General features: G+C 30.6%; 1 protein-coding gene across 9 annotated transcripts in view; it reads left to right on the top strand.

Moving 5' to 3' along the window:
- Window positions 1-24,621, top strand: part of LOC143241802 (RNA polymerase II-associated factor 1 homolog) — a 37,288-nt gene extending 12,667 nt beyond the window's left edge. Inside the window, exons 4-8 of one of the 9 annotated variants that reach the window (XM_076485056.1) lie at window positions 13,265-13,336; window positions 16,516-16,536; window positions 18,261-18,343; window positions 20,527-20,604; window positions 24,579-24,621. In XM_076485056.1, the coding sequence (XP_076341171.1) occupies window positions 13,265-13,336; window positions 16,516-16,536; window positions 18,261-18,284 (117 nt within the window). In that variant the 3' untranslated portion in view covers window positions 18,285-18,343; window positions 20,527-20,604; window positions 24,579-24,621. Of the gene's footprint in view, window positions 1-3,924; window positions 4,200-8,139; window positions 8,210-13,264; window positions 13,337-16,515; window positions 16,537-18,260; window positions 18,344-20,526; window positions 20,605-22,219; window positions 22,276-24,578 lie in introns of those variants that run through there. The other 8 variants (XM_076485050.1, XM_076485059.1, XM_076485054.1 and 5 more) reach the window with 8 other exon arrangements.
- The last annotated feature ends 561 nt before the right edge of the window (window positions 24,622-25,182 follow it).

Raw genomic sequence — 25,182 nt, 5'->3', positions numbered from 1 at the left:
GTACTGGTAAAACAACACTGAACATGCACAAACAGTAAGCAGAAAAAGCCTTTGTGTAAGGACTAGTTTATATCATGTTTATGATGCTTATTGTAATAGTTTTGCAGCTGTTGCAGCCTTTGCTTTCATGAGAATGTCTCTGGATGGTTGGGAGTTACAACAACATTGTCCATTTGACTGCATACACATCTTGTGCATTATAATACTGCTCAAAACTGAGGTGCTCAAGTTTGGTCTGAACTTGCTTTTGTTTTTAGTCACTAAACTAAATATCCTTTTACTGTCAGCATTAGAATGGAAGATTGTAAGAATTCCAAGCATAACCCTACACAGAAAGTCATACTTCTGGTTACCATTTCCATCCTTAACTGTAGACAGCTGAACCCAAAACTTGTCAACATTCAACTGAAGGACAGTTTCTGAGAAAATATCAATTTAATAGTTCAAATATTGCCCTTCCAACTTGTCAATAGTGTTGTGCTCATGTGTATTTGCAAGGACAGAATACCTGTCTGTGAAGAAGTGTAGAGAAGAGAAATCTTTGCTTACTTTCAGTTTTGGATCAGCAACCTCTGCATGAATCAGAAGTTCATCATTTAGAGGGAAATGTTTCATCATGTAATTTGTAGCTGCAATATAGTATTTATTGACACTGGTGTAGAAGCTGATCAGGTCCAGGTCCTTTTCATATTTAACAATGTATTCCTTGGCAGCATTTCCAATAGAAACTGCCTCATCAGATTTGTATAAGGATTCATTGTTGTAATCAAGTTCAGTGATGTTGCCTTCACTGGCTTGATGTATCTGACAAGTATATTTTTAACTTGTGTAATCAGAGTTCTATGCATAATGTGTATGCAAGGTTCTTCTCTTTGCAATATCAAATTGGCTTTCTCAAATAAAGGAATTGCCGACTGAAGTAAAAGACAAAATAACAAGTTCATTTTGTTGTCCAAGAAACTGTCAACTTATCTAACTTGCTCTGCACATAACTTTTCTTGGTTACTTCCTTGCTAGCTTTTGTTTTCTTCTCTTTTTTCATTGATTGTCTCTTCTTTAGTTCAAGGTCAGACTGCCTAAACATATATTGAGTGATATCAAATGTTTCTTTGTCTGTTTTTGGAGACTGTTGTCTTGTGTCCCTGTGTGGCTGAGAAGATATCTTGACTGTGTCCCTGTGTGGCCGAGAGGGTGTCTTGACTGTGTCGAGAGGGTGTCTTGACTGTGTGGCTGAGAGGATATCCTGACTGTTAGTCTTGCTACCTGACTGAGCTGCATGCCTAGCTCCTTTTGAATCTAGTTTTTCCTTTTCACAGTGAAAAATACTTCTTCAATGGCTTCCACATGTCCAATATTCTGTTGAGGCACATCCCAAGTGATAGCCATCTTGTGTTAACAAGTTGTAGAGTTTTTCTTGTTTCTTTGTCATACAATCCTTGAAACTCTTTGAAATGTTGTTTTCTGCTAGCACTTTTGTCCAGAAAATAGTAGATATATATCAGTATATCAGAAACTAGGCAGGGCAGTTTTCTGGAAGCTTTCTGGGCAGCAATATTCATGAGGTGACAGGCACAGCCCATGAAGTAAATGCTGGGCTGTCATCTTGAGATGTGTCCCATCACACCTTTACCTATACCAGCCATTGTCTGAAGAAAAACTAAGACAGATTTCCCATGGAATTTTCCTCTTTGTCAGTTCATGGTCCAAAAGCTTAAATATTCTTTCCCGTTGAAGCTTCTTTCCATTCCACCATTGTCAAAAGAGAACAAACAATTTTTCCAAGTAAAGGGTCAAGATATCGTACAGCCACTGGATACAGTTTTGAGTCATCCATATCTGTGGATCCATCTGTGGCTAAACTGTAAACACTGTTAGTAAGTATGCTTGAAATCATTTTGTCATCTTCACAACCAAACATTTGTACAATGGCTGTAGTTTTAGTTCTAGCACAACCATATTTTTTTGCTATATCAGTCTGGGAACATTTTTCTGAATAGATGTCCTGCATGATCGGCTACAGCTATGGGTAAATTATGAGCAATGACGAATTACATGAACATCACTTCTGCATTTATGGTTTCATATTCTGAATTTTTACTCATAAATGTCGTTATCTGCATCGTTTTTGTCTTCACCTCAGCCTTTTTATGGTGAGATGCTAATTTTGTATGCACCACAAAAAAAATCGATATGACAAACTGTACAAAACACATAACTGTCACTGACTTTTGATGCAATGACCGAAAATTTTGCACTATACTCTTTTCTAAATTTTTGATTCACAGTTTTAGTCCTTTTAGATTTGCCAGAAACAAGACAATCTGGTGAGCGAGGCCTCTTTTTTTTTTTTTTTATCTTGTGAACGATCACATTGGTGTTTCTATGCCAATAGAAATACCCATCTACACGAGCGCTGAGTGGCTGACAAGCACTGATGACGTAACTATAGATTCCCCCATGTACCCAGTATGGAGAAGCACCACACTCAAACTATTGGTAGAGGTCAGAGATACAAATATTTTTTATTATTTCAAGCACAAACATGATTATTGCAAGTAGCCATTTGGACTATGTCTTTTATTTATTATCAAAATTTATCTGTATCTCACTAGAAATTTCCTTTTCACCCCTTTCAAGCCCTGGGGGAACAATTTATCACTTTATTGTATAGGCCTATATAATATATAATAATTTGGGAGTTGCAACAAGTCGTAATATTTGTCTGGATGAACGTATAGTCATAATGGTTACGCTCAAATCGTAATGGTTGGCATCTCTGCAATCAGTGTTTACCATTTTAATTGTAAAACAAAACTTGACTTTAATTTTACTTTTCAATTATTTCTAACATTTTACATTGCTAGTGCTTTGTTTGCATTATTTGTTACTTTATAAAGTGAATGGATTTCTCTTGCTGTTCTCCTTTATTCAACTACTGTAATGTAAATAACTGAATCCACAAACTAGACTTTGTATTTCTAGCTATTGATCACAGTTTTATTCTAACACTTGATGATTAAAATAGTATAAAATTGTGTACTGTGTAAACTCTTAATTTAATTCAAATATAATATTATCCATTGAATTAGACAATGATGATTTGAAATTTCTATTGGCTACTTTCACAGTAATTTTATGATCTATATAGCATATTTTACTGAGATAACATGTAAATGGAAACCACAAGTATACGACATATTTTAAGTCTACTGACCTTTGATGAAGTTTTGATATCATAGATTGTAGAATGTAAACATGGTAAAGAAAGGCTAAGTGTTTTATAGTATGTTAAAACTTCATACAAGTTATTTTTCAATTAATAATCTATGAGCACAGCATATTAAGGCTTAACAAATGATCCAACTACTATGTAGGTAAAATAATATGTTTTAAGATAGAACTCAGAGTTGTTGTCTTGAAAGGGGTGATTACAATAAAATTTTGAAATGACATCAATGTGCAATATTAATGTTTCTTTAAAATAATATAAAAACCTGAACTTACTATTTCAGGAAAGATGTTATGAATAATTGTTATTTTGTTGTAACTTATTTTATATAGGTTTTAATAATAGAAGCATTAGTTTTTTTATAAATATATTGTTAATGAAGTTGTAAAAATGATTAAAATGACTTTTATCCAGTAAAGTCAGAACACACTTCAACAGATTATAATTTTCATTATGCTTTTTGACAGGTTTCCTTATTCATAGAATCTGTAAATTAATCATAGATCATAATATATATAATCCATGTTTTAAAACTTAAAATTACAAAAATAAAAATGTGGTGAGAATTTATGCATATATTTTAAAGATGTTATGCTTGAAATTTAAATTTTGGATTCATGTGAGTAGGATCTTACCTTATCATTATGAAATTTCGCACAAAGCTACACGAGGGTTATGTGTCCCTAATTTAATAGTGTAAGACTAGACAGAAGACAGATAGTAATCACCACCTTGGGCTACTCTTTTATCAGCGAATAATGGGATTGACTACCGCATTATAATGGCTGAAAGGGCGAGCATGTTTGGTGTGACGGGGATTTGAGCCCAAGACCCTTGGATTACGAGTCAAGTGCCTTAACCACGTGGCCATGCCCGAGCATTGTAAAAAGTTGGATTTATACTAGTGAACATATGCAAAGATATCCAAAGGTACTATCATATTCATGATGATAAGAGGTAAAATGCAGTGGTAAGTTTGAGGTAACTAGATACAGTTAAAATACACGATAACTTATTGCGGAGGACTCCAGAAACTGGATTTAACTAGTCTGTATAAAATGGATCTTTAAAACTTTAAAATTGATTTTGAGATTAGGAATCTCACAGTATTATTGAAAAAAAAATGTTATAGAAGGAAATACAAAGTGTAACAAGCAAAACAAACGTTGGATGTGTTGCTTTTCATTTTTTTTAATGATAATTTATGGTAATTTTTTTCACTAATTCGTCACCCAGCAATCAATATTAGAGACATGACAGAGGTTTGGTAAAGCACAACATGAAACTGTTTGGAAAGTCTTTCGATGACCTAAGTCTTTTACTATCAGTTAAAGTAAATAATTGCGTGTTTTAACGTACAAGGTAACAGTAGTAAAACTGTATTAAGTTTACTAACAGTAGAGTTAGTACTGTATTTACTTGGGAGTGCTAATGCCAAATTACATCTCATCAGACGAAACATGACTTGCTACATGTTTGACTGAACATTAATAAACTATGAATCTTGAAAATATCAAAATCACTTTAAAAAAAAAACTACAGCACAGTTCTTAAGTCTCAGAATGAGCCAACTGTCATAGAAAATGTTCTTACATGAAATTAGTACAATAAATATCTATTTTAACTAAAAAACTTACAGAACACCCATTTCCACCACGGTGTTAATGAACTGCCTCCCTACCACAATTATAGCTAACTGTAAAGAGAGATCAAACAAACACCCTCCTGTTCTACACTAGAAGGAAATGTAGAAAACAGTTTCAAAATTACTGTTATATCACTTTATAAAATATCTCAGAAAGGACACAAGACTGAAAAGTACAATAAGGTATAAGTTAGTGAGAGCTCTAATAACTTGTCCAGAACCAAATGGTCCAAAAAAATAATGTTTCAAACCTAAAACGTTAAAGAATGTGTGTGACTAACATGAAAAACTTTGATTGATTCTTCATTGTTTAACTTTCTCACGACAGGCTCAATCCCAAGAACTGACCTAATAATTATTCTGTGCTTGTTATAGTATTACAATGTATTCATAATTATTCTGTGCTTGTTATAGTGTTACAATGTATTCATAATTATTCTGTGCTTGTTATAGTGTTACAATGTATTCATAATTATTCTGTGCTTGTTATAGTATAACAATGTATTCATAATTATTCTGTGCTTGTTATAGTGTTTACAATGTATTCATAATTATTCTGTGCTTGTTATAGTATTACAATGTATTCATAATTATTCTGTGCTTGTTATAGTATTACAATGTATTCATAATTATTCTGTGCTTGTTATAGTATTACAATGTATTCATAATTATTCTGTGCTTGTTATAGTATTACAATGTATTCATAATTATTCTGTGCTTGTTATAGTATTACAATGTATTCATAATTATTCTGTGCTTGTTATAGTATTACAATGTATTCATAATTATTCTGTGCTTGTTATAGTATTACAATGTATTCATAATTATTCTGTGCTTGTTATAGTATTACAATGTATTCATAATTATTCTGTGCTTGTTATAGTATTACAATGTGTTCATAATTATTCTTGTTATAGTATTACAATGTATTCATAATTATTCTGTGCTTGTTATAGTATTACAATGTATTCATAATTATTCTGTGCTTGTTATAGTATTACAATGTATTCATAATTATTCTGTGCTTGTAGTATTCATAATTATTCTGTGCTTGTTATAGTATTACAATGTATTCATAATTATTCTGTGCTTGTTATAGTATTACAATGTATTCATAATTATTCTGTGCTTGTTATAGTATTACAATGTATTCATAATTATTCTGTGCTTGTTATAGTATTACAATGTATTCATAATTATTCTGTGCTTGTTATAGTATTACAATGTATTCATAATTATTCTGTGCTTGTTATAGTATTACAATGTATTATTCTGTGCTTGTTATAGTATTACAATGTATTCATATTCTGTGCTTGTTATAGTATTACAATGTATTCATAATTATTCTGTGCTTGTTATAGTATTACAATGTATTCATAATTATTCTGTGCTTGTTATAGTATTACAATGTATTCATAATTATTCTGTGCTTGTTATAGTATTACAATGTATTCATAATTATTCTGTGCTTGTTATAGTATTACAATGTATTCATAATTATTCTGTGCTTGTTATAGTATTACAATGTATTCATAATTATTCTGTGCTTGTTATAGTATTACAATGTATTCATAATTATTCTGTGCTTGTTATAGTGTTACAATGTATTCATAATTATTCTGTGCTTGTTATAGTAATTACAATGTATTCATAATTATTCTGTGCTTGTTATAGTATTACAATGTATTCATAATTATTCTGTGCTTGTTATACAAGTATTACAATACAATATTCATAATTATTCTGTGCTTGTTATAGTATTACAATGTATTCATAATTATTCTGTGCTTGTTATAGTATTTGTATTCATAATTACTGTGCTTGTTATAGTATTACAATGTATTCATAAATTCTGTGCTTGTTATAGTATTACAATGTATTCATAATACACCTTTAAGTAAACAAATTATTTTTTGTTATATATTACAAATCATTTTTTTAATGGAGTATTTTTTACTAAAATGTATCTACTAATACTTACATATGTATAAATATATAAATAGAGAATTTCTGTATACCAGTCTGAGTGTTCATTTCTATGTTTGGATTAAAAATCCTTTTTTTAGTCTCAAAAATTACAAACTGATACATGTAGTTATAAAAAAAATAAGGAAAAAAGTAACATACACTGGTACATATAGCTCTATAAGAAATAAAAAACAACATACACTGGTACATGTAGCTCTATAAGAAATAAATAGCTCTATAAGAAATAAAACAATATACACTGGTACATGTAGCTCTATAAGAAATAAAAAACAACATACACTGGTACATGTAGCTCTATAAGAAATAAAAAACAACATACACTGGTACATGTAGCTCTATAAGAAATAAAAAACAACATACACTGGTACATGTAGCTCTATAAGAAATAAAAAACAACATACACTGGTACATGTAGCTCTATAAGAAATAAAAACAACATACACTGGTACATGTAGCTCTATAAGAAATAAAAAACAACAGACTGATATCAATAACAATATCCTGACATTATACCACTTCAAGATCAATAACAGTATCACTGACATTATACCAGCTCTATAAGAAATAAAAACAAATACACTGGTACATGTACTCTATAAGAAATAAAGGTCAATAACAATATGGTGACATTTACCACTTCAATGTAGCTCTATAAGAAATAACAGTATCTTGACATTATACCACTTCAATATCAATAACAATATCCTGACATTATACCACTTCAAGATCAATAACAATATCCTGACATTATACCACTTCAAGATCAATAACAATATCCTGACATTATACCACTTCAAGATCAATAACAATATCCTGACATTATACCACTTCAAGATCAATAACAATATCCTGACATTATACCACTTCAAATCAATAACAATATCCTGACATTATACCACTTCAAGATCAATAACAGTATCCTGACATTATACCACTTCAAGATCAATAACAATATCCTGACATTATACCACTTCAAGATCAATAACAATATCCTGACATTATACCACTTCAAGATCAATAACAATATCCTGACATTATACCACTTCAAGATCAATAAACAATTTGTTTTTAATATATATCTTTGACTAATTAGCTCGATCTCAAGACAGTTTTTATTCATTGGTTAAAACATGAGGTTACATCTTATGTGACCCCGTATTTTCATAATATTGTGTATTGATATGTGAACCTTAACACTAGGAGAAACTTCTGTCAGTTTAATAAAACATACACTCTCAAAATCAAATATTTCTGCCTACATTTGTTTCTAAATTAGCGAGAGCTATGCCTGAACTTAATGGAGCTCCACGTGTGGTCATTTGGGTCATCTGTCGAGCAATAAAAGTGTAAGAAAAAAGTTCATGTTTTTGGTTTAAATCTAATTTCACACAGATTTTACGCTGAGTTAGTTTGTCGGTAAATAATTTGACTTAAGTTTAAGTAATGATAATTTCCCACTGTTGTTCTTTTAGTCAGTTCAAGAGACTTAAGAATTATAGTCAGATTGTTGTGGTTATACATACATTGACATACCAGAGAAATGATTAATAAATATTCTGTCAGACAGTTTCCGTTTTGTAAACAGGAATCAAATTCTAACTATTGCAGTCCATCTGAGTTTTTCATCTGTGTGTTGAGGAACAGTACTGTGTTATACCTTAAACAATTCTTCTTAAACTTGTTGTTATTTGTTGTTAAGCACAAAGCTACACAAGGGGCTATCTGTGCTCTGCCCACCAAGGGGATGGAAACCAAGATTTTAGCAGTATAAACCCACAGAAATACAGCTGTGCCACTGGGGGCTCCTCTTAAATTATTTCAACATCTGTGAATTTTTTTATTAGGTTATTGTATGTTATGTCCTATATTACCTTGTGCATAGAGAATGCTTTATGGCTGCCAACTGTAACAGAAATACTTCCAAAAACTTGTGATTCAATTTTCTGATTGATTAACTGCACAGAGAATGTGAACTGTGAGAACCATTCTGGTGGGCAAGTACTTGATGTCTGGTCTATTGTTCCTGTTTATTGTAGATTCTGCTGATTTTAATACATATTTTCTTAAAGCCAAGCCATCCATCATCAGCATATTTACCAGTGAATTCCTTTTTTCTACTGTCAATTCCTGATACATACATTTTACTTTTGAGAAGCCAGCAATCATAGGCTGAGTGATCAGTTATTTCTAGAATTACCCCTCAGTTTTTGTTGTGTAATAGCTTGGCTTTTACACTTTGTCCACCTTTGGGCTCACTTTACATAATACTACTGAGTTTCACAAATTTCCTACAGGAGCATTATTTGTGATTCAAAATCAGAACTGTATATTTTCAACTAAGATCTGAAGGCATTCACATGGAGAATGCGCTCACTAGGTCTGCAGCTTCAGCCACTGTATGGACATATGGAATTCCCAGTCCTATTCTGAAGTCATTATCTCCCATGACTTTCTTTTTTATTTTGGTAATCTATTCATTTGGCTGCTGTTGATTCAGTACTGATTTCTTCAATATCTGATTACTTGCTGAGTGAGCTCAACCTTCTTCTTTACATTTTTGACATATGGAGCTACTGAATTCTGTCATTATTCATGAGGTTCTGTATGTTTTGAGGTCTTATGCATGCTTTGTTTATGTTTCATTTTATAGATTCTGCCAAATCAGTAGAAGATACCATGTGATCATAATTTTCTTTTATTTCTTTATCTTCATTGCTTTAGCTCTTGCCTTCCTGTTGGCTTTGATGTTTCCCCATAATTTTGGATATCCATCTTTCTCCACACTGCTTATACTACATCTTTCACAAATGAATTTCTATCTTGGTGTTGCAGTTGAGGATATTTTCACTATTTTCAGTATCTGGTTTCCACATCATTAATTCTGAGATGGTGACAATTCCATTGAATTTCACAGTTGGGCAAAGAATATACATGACCCAAAAGTGGTGTGGTTTTACTTTTCTGATCTTTTGATCTGAATATCTTTTTTCCAGATGTATCATTTGGATACTTTTGGAAGGTATTTGTCATTTTCTCATGCCAGTCCCTCTTCCTTATCAACATGGGATTCTCATTAATCTTTTGTGAGGAAGTAAGTACTGTATCAAAAGCTATTATTTTCATATACAGAAAATGTATTTATGATAGGTAATATCCTCTTTTCACACTTCTCTAGTGCTGTCATGTTTTGCCAAACTTTGAAGTGATAGTTCAGTAGAGGAGTGTAGAGGGAGTCACATGAGCATGCCATGCTTATATTGGTGAGGAGGTGATGCATGATTATTTGCATGAGCAACATGATCTAATATTACAGTTCCAATAGGGGGAATCAGAAGACTTGTGGCATGTGTAAAGAAGAAGTGTGTATATAGGGACAGCACTGAATCAGAATAGATAGTCTTGTGACTGGATGTCAGTGTCTATCATAAATACATTTTCAGTATAGGAATATTATAACTATTCTCAGTAGAACCTTTTTTTTTGTAAAATGCAACACTTTGTTACTGAGCTGCAAAATATTACCATTTGGACCTTGCAGTGACATCATAAGGTTGTTGAGCTGAGTAAAAATATTAGCTTGATAGCACAGTGCTATAAGCCACTTTTCATCCATAAAATGTACTACTAATGTAGGGCTACAATCTAATAGAAAAATACAAAATTATTTTTTCATTTGTATAATGTAACTGAATACTTTCCTTTTAGACAACCAGCACACCTCTGTATGTATCAGAAGTCATTGTAGACGGATCACATTTCTACAACAAATAATGGAAAGCCACCTGCTGTCAAAAGTCAAAGCTCTTTGTTTCTCAGAATTTACATACTTTCAGGGACTTTTAGCACTTTTTTTGCTTCAGGTTGCATAGTTTTAGGTGTGTAACCTCTCTATCTGTTTATTTTTCAGCATACAATTAACCTCTGCTTGTTCCATGACTGGCCCAGTTTTCCCATGTTTTGCTGCTATATTACTCACTAGCAGTGAAGTTCAGCCAGCAGTTTTCAAACTTGTTCATTTTTAAATTTGTTCAGATGTAATATATGTGCTCTCATAGTCCTAGTTACAAATCCCTCCCTTCACTAACCACCAATCCCCCACCCTGGGGCCACACATCACAGTTTGAACACCATGGTTCTTGCTTCCTGTTATTGGTTATCCATTCTTTTCACAATCAATGGCTGTGTGCTCCTTAGAAATATAAAATCTATCTGAAATGTGCTTTCAGATGAGTAGATGTTAGCTTTGTGCTGCATGTTTGCTGCCTCATTGTACATTAATATAGGCTACATAGATTTTGGGCTTTGTTGTTCATTCGTGTATTTGTCTTACATACATGCCCACACCTTGTGTGTCAGTGGTAAATTTTGTAACTTACAATGTCTAAAATTGGATTTTGATACCTATAATGGACAGAGCACAGATAACTCATTTTATAACAACCTCATTATCATATGCTGAATCTACAAGAATGAATTCGCCTTGACATCTGTGAGTGTAAAGCAAACAATTGTCTTGCAGTTAACTGTATCTAAAACACTGGTCTTTGTAAAGACTTGTATAAAAACTCAGAAATATAAGTGAGGTATGAAGAAAAGTACCTGTTTTTATAACACCACTGTTTATAAATGTATCAATAATGATAAACAGAAAACTTACTCTGTGTACATGGCATTTATGTCACCATATGCACTTCATAAAGGTTTTATGAAGAAGGTATTCAGTACTGTTTATGTATTATCAAATATTGGAAGTATAGTTGTAACATGCTTTGATAGAAGATCATACATTTAATTCATATATTGACTGATTTAGCCACATCCATCTAACATGCTTTGATAGAAGATCATACATTTAATTGATAGAAGATATATTGACTGATTTAGCCACATCCATCTAACATGCTTTGATAGAAGATCATACATTTAATTCTTATATTGACTGATTTAGCCACATCCATCTAACATGCTTTGATAGAAGATCATACATTTAATTCTTATATTGACTGATTTAGCCACATCCATCTAACATGCTTTGATAGAAGATCTAACATGCTTTGATAGAAGATCATACATTTAATTCATTTATATTGACTGATTTAGCCACATCCATCTAACATGCTTTGATAGAAGATCATACATTTAATTCTTATATTGACTGATTTAGCCACATCCATCTAACATGCTTTGATAGAAGATCATACATTTAATTCTTATATTGACTGATTTGATTTAACATGCTTTGATAGAAGATCATACATTTAATTCTTATATTGACTGATTTAGCCACATCCATCTTATATTTGATAGCCACATCCATCTAACATGCTTTGATAGAAGATCATACATTTAATTCTTATATTGACTGATTTAGCCACATCTTATATCTAACATGCTTTGATAGAAGATCATACATTTAATTCATATATTGACTGATTTAGCCACATCCATCTAATGTTTGATCATACATTTAATTTATATACATTGTTTGTAATCTTTATTGTTTTGACTGTCCCATAAATTAATGGGAGTATTACATATAGCACAGTGAATAAGAGTTTATTGTTGACACCCTTATATATTATGAGTTTGTTTTATAAATAAATCATTGTTTGTAATTGCATTTGATGATGAGTAATATGATGTCTTTTCCTACAATTTATGACTATTGTATAAATAAATAAAATTAACTTTAGTAAAACTATTCTTATAGCAGTTTTCAAACATAGAAATGCTACAACTAAGTAACTTACTAAGTAATCACATAGACAATTTATAATAGACAGGGTAACTTTGTTTCACAATTTATGGAGGAGAAAGAATGGAATAAACTAGTACTTTCTAGGCATGTGATCATTAATGCAGTGGATGTCAATGTTACACGTTGTAGCGTGAATCAGTTTGGCATTGTTAAATAAAATTTGATTGGCTGTATAATAGTTCTGGTTACTTACCATAAAGTAATATCTTTTTTTATGAAAGGGTAGAGTTTTATGGGGTTTTTTTCCACACTTTATTTTGTCCAATATTTAATAAAACTCATAAAACTACTTTCATTTAAAGAGTGTGGGATTAATCTGTGAACTTGATTGGGCTCATCACGAATGCTTAAGGAAGATGTGTAGCTGCTTATAATCATCTACAAGAACTAATGTAGTGTGTTATAAAGAATAGCATGATTATAAAATGAATCATTTTGACTGATTAAAAGTACAATAAACAGTAAATGAATTTTATGAATGAACTATGCATGTATTGTTATAAGAAATTGAAAAGACCATGGAAAATTAAGAATATGAGTTCTGTATGTTAGTTTGAATTTAAGTGCTTTATATGTTGAACATAATGTGGGATGGCATAATAAAATAGTGTGTATATACATGTATTTTTTGTACATTTGTCAGGTTGTTAACCTAGTCCTAGATGATCTGTTAGGGAACAAAGACTTTGCATATGGAATTCTAGATGTGTTGTGGGTAAGTTGAATATGTTTTTGATTATAGATTGAATCCAAATTGTAAAGTTTCTGGTGTAGTACAGTACTTCTTCTTACATGTATAACTATTTTCATTCAGTGCTGCCTTCTGTGTGCAGAAATGTTTGTCATGCCATAATCCTTGAACTTCCATGTGGCTCAACTGTGTCTGGCATGTAAGTTGTCATGTAAACTCCCAATAGGAGTGTGACACACCCTCCTGACTCCCTTTACAATGAACTGTTACTTCTTATTAGACAGTGATTGAGTGCAGATGTTTTTCAGTTGTTAACTCTTTTCCTTCAAGTATTAATTCCATTTCTTTTGTGAAGTAATGATTAACTTGATTTGCTACAGTTAATTGTTTCTGTAGTCGTTTGCAGAGATAATTTACCTTTGTTTATTAATTTTGTTTTCTCTTTTTGAATTCTTCATGGTTTAATATGACTTCTTAAGTTTGTTTTACAATTTCTGAAATTATTATTGTTGCTTTGAGCACCATTACTGTTTTCAGGTCTGAGTGTCTCAACTGAGGGTTTCCTAGTTTTAAACTGTTGGGAGATTGGTTGTTATAAGAGGTGTCTTTTTTCTCCTAACAGTGTTTGTTTTTTCCTGCAATGCAAAACGCCACACTGGTACGTCCCTTCACACCATCATTTGAGTGTTGGACTGTTGTATGTGTGGGTGGTTGTGGATTTGCTCTTTTGCTTCTTTTAGTAGATTGGTTAGGCATGTGTATAATACTGTTCTACTAACCTTGAGATAAAGATGGTGGGGATCCTCCTCCAATCACAAGTCAGAAGTAGTATTCCTGATGCTGCTTGGGTTTGGACTGGAGTTGATGAGCCACTTGCCTTAGCGACTCAACACATTTTGAGCACATTCCTCACATATCTGATTGTAGATGGTTCTTGTCTAGTCTTTCTTCATGGGGACTGAGATTCCAGTGTATTGTTGTTTGGATTCAAACTCACTTAGTGTTTCTTTCTTTCTTTCCCATTTGATTGTGCTCTTCTCACTTTCCACCCATATATGTGACACCTGTTTCCACACTTTGCATAGTGTATACCTGGTACAGAAGTGGTGTGGTTTCCCATGTGTGTTCCTTGTTGGGATCACACTTATGGTGTCTGTCATATGCTTTTGAAGGATACTTATTTCTATCATTGTCACTGGACTCTCTGCCTATTCTAGTTACACATTTTAGTGGAAGTAATGCATGGGTACAACATTGGGTGTAGAATATACCTGTAACAGAAGTTGTGTGGTCTCCTACATAGGATCTTCTACTTTGAGGATCTCCTGTTTTTTTGCATGTTCTTCAGAAGCTTATGATGGATGCTTCTTTTTTTCTTGTATCAGTCAAGAAAAATTACTTGTTGAGTGTGAGATTCTAGCTGTATATGTGAGAAGAATATATTGAAAATATATATCCTATAGATACTTGATTGTGTGGTTTGTGAAAGTTGAAGACTTGTGGCATGCAAAGAATTTTGCATATAGAGGGTAGCACTGAACCATATTGCTATATTTGAGAGAGGAGATAAATACCTATCGCAAATATATTTTCATTACAGGAAATGTATAACTTGGAAGAAATAGTTTATTGCAGATTTGTTTACCTAACTCTAAAAACCAGTTATGAATTAATGTCACATTACTCAAACCTTCTGAATTTTTCTTGTTGCTTAAATTGAGTACTGTTACATCATAATGTCTCAAATTAATGCAAGTATGTTTGTAAAAGTGAAGTTAGATTGACTTTTGGTTTAAGTCATAATGGACAATTTCTAAAGTGAGTTTCACAGCTTGTAATAACAGATATAGAGAAGAAATAAATTGTCTTATTGAATGGCATTCTGAAGTTATTGAATCTGTCTTGTGGACTTTGATGAAAAGGAGAATTATTTAATCCTTTAGCTACTGGCTCGGTATTATATACGACTTCACCTTCAAATTTGCACATGTTAAGTATTTGAACTATAACTTTTGTTATTGCATGTGTATCTTCACAAAATGTGGTAGACTTTACTAAATATTACAAGTATTTTGTATACAAAAAATCAAACTTTTAATGAAATATCTTTACTAAAGATTTGCTTGTGAAAATAGGGTGCAAAGTGATTTCATGTTATGACTGAAAAAACTACTCTTCATTGCCAAAATCTCAAATATTTTGCATAATCTCTTAAAACCTCCTAAATACATCTCAAACGTGATGTCATTGTGTTTGTTGCCTTACATTCAAAATTTTATTGAACTACTATTTTATGAATTTAGGTCAATAAATTTGGAATCACATTGTAGATTATAATTCAAACTTTAATACTATGTACATACATAAGTTAATTTCTTAATTTAAAGGTTAAATATTTAAAGAATCTGAATATAGATTTCAGTGAGTCGTGTAGTATTTTGAATGCAGCATTGGTTAAAATCAGATGACTGTGATCCCAAAATACTAAGTCTATAGTTTCATACTAATTAGAAACTCAAATTATTAATATTATCAGGCTAGAATGAAAAATGAGAACCTTATATCTTTTTATTTTGCTGAGATACGACTTGCATACTGAATCAAACCTAGTGGCTTCTTTCACCATATGGTTCGTTATGTACACTTACTTCAAAATGATATGTGAATAACCAATCAAAAGTTTAGAATATCCTCCAGAGTAGTTTACTCAGCTCTTTTAATCTGTAAAAAAGCTGCCACATTCTTTCAAACCAAAATTTCAAGAAGATAGGTTGTGTCTTTAGTCTGATTGAAATTTCATATTTTACTAAATCTAAATAAATTTTAGGTACTAAGCTTAATAAATTACAGTTAAATTCTATGGTATCAGTTTAGTTATTTATGATGTTTTGGTAATTTAACTGTATATATATATATATATATATATATATGTGTGTGTGTGTGTGTGTGTGTGTATAAAACCTGAAAACAATTTTGTTTGATATCCTTCATATGCAAAATTTTAAAAGACTTAGAGCAGCAACTGAGTACAAAAATTGTAGCAAGAAGAGATAATTGTTTGCTTTACTTCTTTATTTTTTATCATTCAATATTTAAGAAAAATAAGCTCCATAACTTATTTCTAAATAGTAATTAGTTATGAGTATAATGTACAATAATTGAAATGTGACTGTATTATAAAATATTAGTCCACTAAAATGCAGCCAAGACAGGAAAGACTAAAGGTCAGTTTTATATTACTGTCTTTTTGTGTTATAATATGTAGTCATTCTAGCATGAAAAACCTCATTTACATTTATTTCCAAAGTTTTTATGATGGTTGCGAGGTTGGTCAAATGACAGATCACACATAGTTAGAGTAGAGAAAATAACATAAAACAAAGTCTCGCTGAAAATAAGTGTTTGAAAGTACTTAGGAGGTTTTAGAGATTGTGAAAATAATATCTGAGATTTTTAAACAAAGAATAATTTTTTTTTAATCATAACATGAAATCAGTTTGCACTCAGATTCACAAAGAATCTTTAATAAAAATTAAAAATCTGATATCTTTATACACAAAATATTTGTAATCTTTACCAAATTTTGTGAAGATACATGCTGCATCAAAAGTTATAGTGCAAATACTTAATGTGTGCAGTTGTATAGATGAACTTGTATATTACACTGAACCCATAGCAAAATGGTTAACCTGATGTGAATAATAATATTCAGTGGTAAGGTTTCTGCTTTTTAAGTTAGATGCGTGTTTTACACTAAGTAAGTATTAGTGCTATGTAGAGATACACTCTAGATATTTATGTTAGGATATGTATACGTATTTTTTTTTTTTTGTTGTTGTGTGTGGTGGGAAGAAACTTGCTCGGTATGTAACTTTTCATTTGTATGCTTTCTAATATACTGAGATTCTCTTTTTTATTTTCTGCAAAAAAATGTTATGTGAGTGATTTTTAATAGTTACTGTTGATATCTTTCCTTGCATGTGTAGGACCACCAGCCTGTCTACATATAAATAAAGATTAATACTTGATAGTCAAGTAAAATAAAATCAGTAGGAAAAACTGCATTAAAAACAAACCCAAATAAAAATAAAAAATGCTGCAGTTTATCTTGCTTACACTCAAGTGTTAGTACCTTATTATTATTATTACATTTTCTTTACTTTGAGAGCAGTCACCTTCCCACAACAGTTTGCAGGTAGTAAGGATGATACAGATGTGAGACATTATGGGCTTGAGTACTCACATCTTGCTCTCCTAATTTTTATTTATTTTGATTATTTTATTATTATTTATTTATGTATTTCTTTTTGTGAAACTCACAGTTGAGTTTGAAACTGACAATTCATTTATCCCCATCACAGTGTGGGTCCTACTTTTTCAGTCACCTCTGAGACCTATGATACATTTTATATCCTATGTCTGTACCATAGGGATTCTTCTGATTTGTTCAGTTTTTTATTTTTGTTTATTAGAAAATATATACTTACACACACACACAAACACTGGAATAAAAATATTTTATCAGATGTTTGTCAATGGTTGGTATTAAGTGTTATTAACTATTGTCAGCTGTAATTTCATATCCTATTAAATGAAATCTCAAAAATGAAACATAACCACCTTGTCATATATTTATATTACAGTACTTTTGATAATATAGTATATATGTAATCCCCCAAAAGAACAGTGAATTAACAATGAGTGTTTTGTGATGAGAAATTCACTTGAATTTCACTTCTCAAAACTCTCTTTTTTTTAACCTAAAGAAGGTTAAGGCTTAAGAAGGTTGAAATGTTGTTCTCTACTTTATTTTAATAAAAGTTTTAATACCCATACCAGCCATCTTAAGATAAATTTTAACAATGAGTGTGCTTATCTAACAGTTTAACTTCTATGGTTTTTTACATGAACAAAATTTGTTATTTATCATATACATTTATTTTCTCAGATGGAGATGCTGGAGGTTCCTTGATTTATTCTTTGCTGATGTTAGCATTAGAAAACAATTGTCCAGTCCAGCTGCTTAGACAGGTATGTAACTGTGAACATTATAAAAAACCAGCTTTATGAATTGGGTTAATTTATACTTTAGATGGTATTTCTCTGTGTAGCTGTGTGTTGACAGCTAGGCCAAGAGAATTCTTCTTGATCAGTATTTAACTCATTAATGTTATTGTACAAATTGTAGATTTATTATGGGCAAAATATTGAACAGTGGTAGATGAAAACAAATTATTTGCAGTATTTTAAGGTTGTTTTTGTGTGCAAAATAAATAAGAAATTAGGTATGAAATTTAAAATATGAACATGGTCACTTTTGATTAAAAGGATTTTTATTTTAAATTTAAATAGTCAAAGTAAATCATATATTGTCATAATTTATATTTAATTTTATTTATATACTGAATTTTAGGATTTTGATCTTTTGAATAAAAATTTTAAATATTTTACTACTAAGAAGAGAATTAGACTATATACTATCATAATTTATATTTCATTTTTAATTATATACTGAATTTTACGATTTTGATATTTGAATAAAAATTTTAAATAATTTGCTACTAAGAAGAGAATTAATTTTATTTAAACATAATAAAATGGTGACAATGGTATTACTCTTTCTTATTCTAAGTAACTCCTATATTTGAAATATGCTTAATATAAATTAATTTAGTACATAAAGACAACATTATATTTTGTTTTTAAACTTTTGAAAATAAACATTTTCATTCTGAAATATATAAAATAAAAATAACGTTTTCTTCAGGTATTACACTTAATTCATCACAATATTAAATATAAATGTGAAGCCTATTTGATTTACTAATTGTCATTGAGTTATAGAAAATCCTATATGAATATAGCTTCTCTTTAGTTAGTAAAATACAAATCAAAATACTACATATAAGTTCATCATTTAATTAAAATTGTTTGAAAAGTGTAATTTTACTAATTCCTCCTTTTTGTATATTCTGGTTTGTAATCATTTTATTGTTCACTTTTGGATTGTATATTTTTCTACATTGTTTATGTTCTCTTGTTTTCATTTAACACCAAGGATCAAACTTATGAGCAATGCATTTATGGAAAATACATTCTTTATGCACATAAATTAATAATAGTAACATGAAATGAATGTTCTTATTTTATGAAATTTACGTGCAAGAATGGTCATAGAACATATTGAATAATAATAACAAAGAATGTGGTAATTAAATTATGATAAAAGAGTCATGCATAACTCTGATTTTTGTAAGTCCTGTTTATAACTGTTTGAAATGTGCACAACAGATATCATGGATTAATGTTATAACAGGATTATTTCCACACATTCTTGGAAGGTCAGTGACATTGGAGTCAGTTATTGTTGTAACTAGAGAAAGGGGTTTGGTAGAGAAATACAAATTTTACTAATTGTAATCATAGTAATGGTAGATCTTAAAACAGCTTAACTTCTGTACCAACAGATGCTTTGAAATATTAATAGTAAAATATTTATTTCATCCTCAAAATTTAAACCAGACAGAGTGATACTTCTAGAACTTAAGAACATTTATGTGATGAACAGTTCATATTGTTTCTGTAATTAGTGTATATATTTTGAAGACAATCATAAAAACCTGTTGGTTTAATTGATTCTCAGGTTTTTAAGGCAAAACTGAAATTCAGAGTTATCAATCAAGTTAAAAACTTATTTTAATAAAACAACTTCTGTGTCATATTCTTATTGGAAAGTTCAAAGTTGAGCCATAGCACTGCCAATGGTGAGCTAGTTTGTGTTAATAATCTTTGTTTGTGTAATATTATACAACAAGTTTTTATAGTTGTTGAAATAACTTTTCATGTAATCAGTTTAAGTACAAGGTATTTATAATTTTGTTCATAAACTTGTGGGTCATCAGAAAGAAAAATTGTTGTTTAGAATGCTCTTTTACCAGGTTAATAATGACTACATCATGTTGTTGTTCCTTCCAATTTAAAAGTTGATAAGTTAAAAAAATTCAAGCATAAATTACAAGTAGTCAAATTATAATCTTAACTGTGTGTGTTTATGGATTTTGACATTTGGGTCAGTTTTGAGTTGTTTAGATTAAAATAATATTGAAACATCCAATACTTTAGTATCAAATAAATAAATTTTGCTTTTACTCAGGTGCTCTGATTTGTATAATTTGTTATTAAATTTTTTTAATTTGGATATAATTTTACTACAGACTATGGTGTGTGCAAATCAGATCAAAACAGGCTTTATCTGCATTCTTTGACATTGGCAAGGAAACCTCGAGTATAATGTAAGAATTCTTTTTTTGTAGTAGTATTAAAATTAGTGTTGATATGCAAGGTAGATTTTAATTACTATACACAGGTATTTTATTGCAAATTCAATGTAGCTATAAGATGTTGCTTGTAGTATTACATCTCAGATTTTAGAGAAGTATTATTACTGTAAGTAATTACTCACAACAACTCGTTCCATAACTCAATGATCCTGTTAGAAAAATGAAATTACCTTAAATGTAATTCATTTGGTCCATTCCAAGACCTAATCTGTTGTCCTTTTAAGTTATCATCAGAGTATAGCTCAACAAAATAAGATGAAAGATCTTACCCTGCCCCTATAAAGTAATCCTTCCATCCCTGGAATAATCCTAGTTGAACACATTTCATTAAGTCAGTATCTTGGATAACAAGACCAAAATTGTTCACTTGGAATGCCAAGTGAGACTTAACATAAGGAGGTATCTTTTAAATCGTTTAATTGTGATGTTTTAAAATACATCATAAATTATATTCGCTATATTTATAGCAACAAAGAAGTACTTTTTGAATGGCTTGTGTGAATTGTTTTCTACCATGTAAAGACCTTTTTCTTTATTCATGCTTTGAGCTAGTTTCCATCTTTATTGAATGTGTGATCTAACTTAAGTCAAATGAATTATCCTGTACTTACTGTATTTAAATATCATTTAACAAACATTTGTTCAACTTACCATTTTACTTAGTTCATTCTGTAATACCTCAGAATCTTCAATACAGTTAGATGTACCCAAAGATTAATTTCACCAACAAATTAAGATAAATTGCTAATTATACACTTAAAAGATAACTCAAGCATTAATCCCTGAAGTACTTCTAGAAACTAAAACAGCACCAGTTGGTATAGAAAATCTGAACCACTCCAATAAATTTTCTCTCTGTTACATTCTATATGATTCCATTAAATGTGTAAAATTAAAATCTTCCATGATTATTGAATCAGTTTTCTTATCAGTAACAATTTTGATCTCATCATATAATATACCATATGTATTCAACATCGTGACCAGTGTTTTATATTTTCAATCCTAACAGGTTACAGTTCATGTCAGAAAACACATTCATTCCTTTTAGTAATTGTCCCTATTACAACATCACATCCTAATGCAGCTGGCTGCCTCCATACTGCCTCTCAATTTGGCACTTGGATGTTAAGAGTTAAGATGTGTCCAGTTTTTTTTTTTTTTTTTTATTGCTTGCATGAAACCTTTCAACATCAATTTTTATTTGATACTGAATGATAAGAGTTATCAGTTTAGGCAGGGAACTGTGAAGCCACACATGTGGCTGCTCATTCCAATGTATTGTTGTTAGGCCCAGTAAATCATTAACTTATTCGTTTTTCAAATAGATCTGTTTGTTGTAGGTCTATTATTAGTGGTTTTGAGTAGACATTTTCGGTGTGTTCACTCACTGATGATATACATACATATATATCATAAAAAATAATAATTTTTTTTCTACATTGTATCAAATAAATCAACCTGTATCATGAACCTGTGTTTAGACCTAATATATGTCTGATGGTTTGTAAAAGGAACTCAATAGGCCTTTTCTTAAAATAGTCTTTGTCTGATTATTTTGGTACAGTTTGATAAAACACACTGATATCACTGCAGCAATCACCCCTTGTCAGCAGCTAGTTCAACCTTATCTTGAGAAAATGCAATCAGACAAGCCCATGACTCTTCTTCTGGGTGGTGATGTCCAAACCATGATGAAAATTGTGCTCATGTATCTTAGGATGGCTGGTTCGGTGTTAAAACTTTTATTAAAATAAAGTAGAGAACAACGTTTAAACCTTCTTAGGTCATGTAAATAAATGTTTTAATATCCACAGGGGCTGCCTTGAGATACATTTTTACTTCAAGTAAGTTTCTTGTCATCACAAAAAACTGCTCAATCTTGTTGTGAAACCAGATATATAGAAAACATTGAATACAAAGCTCAAATTGGATTGATATAAATTGCAGGAAGATGATCTCTTGGCTTATAATAAAATCAGCATTAGGTTTTCTTCAACAAGGCTTCTTTCTTAACTAGAACTAAGTGACAAGCACAAAAATGGTGTTCAGAATACAGTATAGAACAGAATTACTAGCAATGGCCAAGACGTTGTTGAAAAAGTGCTAATTATAATAAACTGTAGTAAGAGACAATATCTGCTTTTTCCCAGCAAGTCTTGCTGTTGTAAAGTGTTACATTTCTTAAAGGAAATTGAATAGGATTCTCAACTCCTTTGTTGAATTTGACAGAGTTAAAATAAACACTGATGAAATCACAAAACAGTTTACTCAGTTTCTTCACAATGAGTTCATGGCTAATTTCAGTACATTTAGTGATTTCAACTTGGAGAATAAAAGAGCAGATGCATTTTGGAAAAGCACTTTATAAAGTATCCAAATTTGTAGAGTGTGATGGAAGATTCTTTCTGTCTTGTCACATGGACAAACTAGTTTGGAGACTGGAATCTCAGTGAACTCCAAGGTGAGAATGTCCTAAGCAAAGGATACACACAACACAAAAACTAGTTTGTGATGCTAATAAGCATGCTGTAAGTCTAGATCATTCTGCAAATTATTATATTTGTGAAAGGGGTGAGAAAAGCATTTGGAAACAGAAAAGTTACAATTTAAACAAAAGTAAAAATTGGTAGAAAAGTGAGAAAACCTAGATTAACTGAAAAAAGAAAAAACGATTGTACTTTGACATACAAACCCAAGAAGTCTCAAGTGATGAAAAATGTGAAACCTGCAGCAGTAGAGATGAAACTGAATCTATTCTGAAAGGTCATTAAGAGAAAACCATGATTGGATCAAGTCAAAGAAGAAATGGAAATGTGACACAGACTGGGACATTGATCTTTTGTGCATAGAATATTTATGTCAGTGAAAATTATTCCAAACATTTGTGAAATTGAAAACATGGCTTGGACAGTTGATGTTTTATTGATACATATAATATATTTTATTAAATAATTAAAAATACACCAAAATAGTTTCTGAATACTATCTTTATTTATTTTGCAAATTAAGCTCTTAACATTAATACTGTGTACTCATTTGTCAATTTAAAGCACAATTATAATCATATTGTTAAAATGGTAACCTTCATGACAGTGTGAATTCTGCTTTCCTGGCCCTTGAAACCCAAAAGAAAGTCTTTATAAAGTTCTGAATTTGTTCTGCCAAGTTTTATCCATTGATAAAACTCATAATTCTTCATCCTCTGTTGTTTCCATTCTTATCCCTTCTCTTCTTTCTTATATTTGTCTAAGGCAATGTCAAACCTTTTAGGCAAAGTTACTGTCAAAAGGATTTATCACCCTCTCCCAAGATTTTATTTTCATCTGTTTCTCATATCCCGTAGCACTGGGGGATTTGGTCATCATTCTGTCCCATGTTTCTAGACCTTCCTGAGTTTATAGTGATGAATTTTCTCACTTCTCAGTGTTCTTTTTTGTTTGAAACTTTGGATGACCAAGATTGATGTTTCTTCATATTCCCATTTTTGCAGCATCCATATTTTGTTGTTAGTTGAGTTAAGAAAGTTGAAAATGACAGCAGGTAGAGTTACTAGTTTTGTCACAAATATAAATGGGAAGTAATTATAAACATCTGAAAATAAGTTGTCTAATAAAAAATTTATAATTACTGTTATAAGGTAAAAACCTGTCAAGTAATATAGAATTGAGAAAAATAAAGACAGCTGTATGTTTCACAAGTATTTGCAAAACAAACTTGTCTTTGCTTTTGTCAATTCTGTAATTATGGAGTTTCTCCAAACATTAATAGTTTCAGTTCTTAATCATATATTAAGTGATATGTTACTTCTTTACACATGTATACAAAATTTGACTTGTCATAGATTTTGTATTAGCTATGGAAACATTTATTTAGTTATAGGCAGGTTATTAATTAACTATTGTGTTTTCTTTCTTTGAACATAGGGTGTATTCATTCATCTGTAAATCTGTTACTTTTGGTGGTTACTAGGTGTGTATAAATTTGATATATAATGTTTAGTAATTATTTGTATACTCTAGTTCTTACTAACAGATAAATAATTGTTTGAATTTATAATATTTAATATTTGTAATGAAAGACAAGGGGTATATATACTTTCACACTAACAACAAACTAATTTGCTATAAAAATTACATCAAGGTGCAGGAACATAAATTTAGCCAAAACCAGTTTATCAAATGTAAAGTGTGTAAGACAGAAAACATGTGAGCAGTGATACATCTGAATTTCAGTTTGTATTGAACAAACAACTGTGGGTAGTTTGCTACAAGACTGTTACAAGTATATATTTGGTGCATTAACATGTCTTAAGAAGCTCTGTTATGTTTTAAATAAAAATATAATTTCTAAGTTCTTGTTAGCTTACTGCCTTAAGGAAGTTTAACTGTTTTATTATAATTGCACAAAGTTTTTTTAGTAAAGGATTTCAGTTTTGTCATAAGCATTTGATAGCATGACAAGTGGTGAATATCAGTACGTAGATATAATATACTTTAAACTTGATGTTATTTCTTGAAACTTTGTAAT

The sequence above is a fragment of the Tachypleus tridentatus genome, unplaced genomic scaffold (genome assembly GCF_004210375.1).
Source record: "Tachypleus tridentatus isolate NWPU-2018 unplaced genomic scaffold, ASM421037v1 Hic_cluster_1, whole genome shotgun sequence".
Taxonomy (NCBI): Eukaryota; Metazoa; Arthropoda; class Merostomata; order Xiphosura; family Limulidae; genus Tachypleus; species Tachypleus tridentatus.
This window is presented reverse-complemented; position numbering and strand designations above follow the sequence as displayed.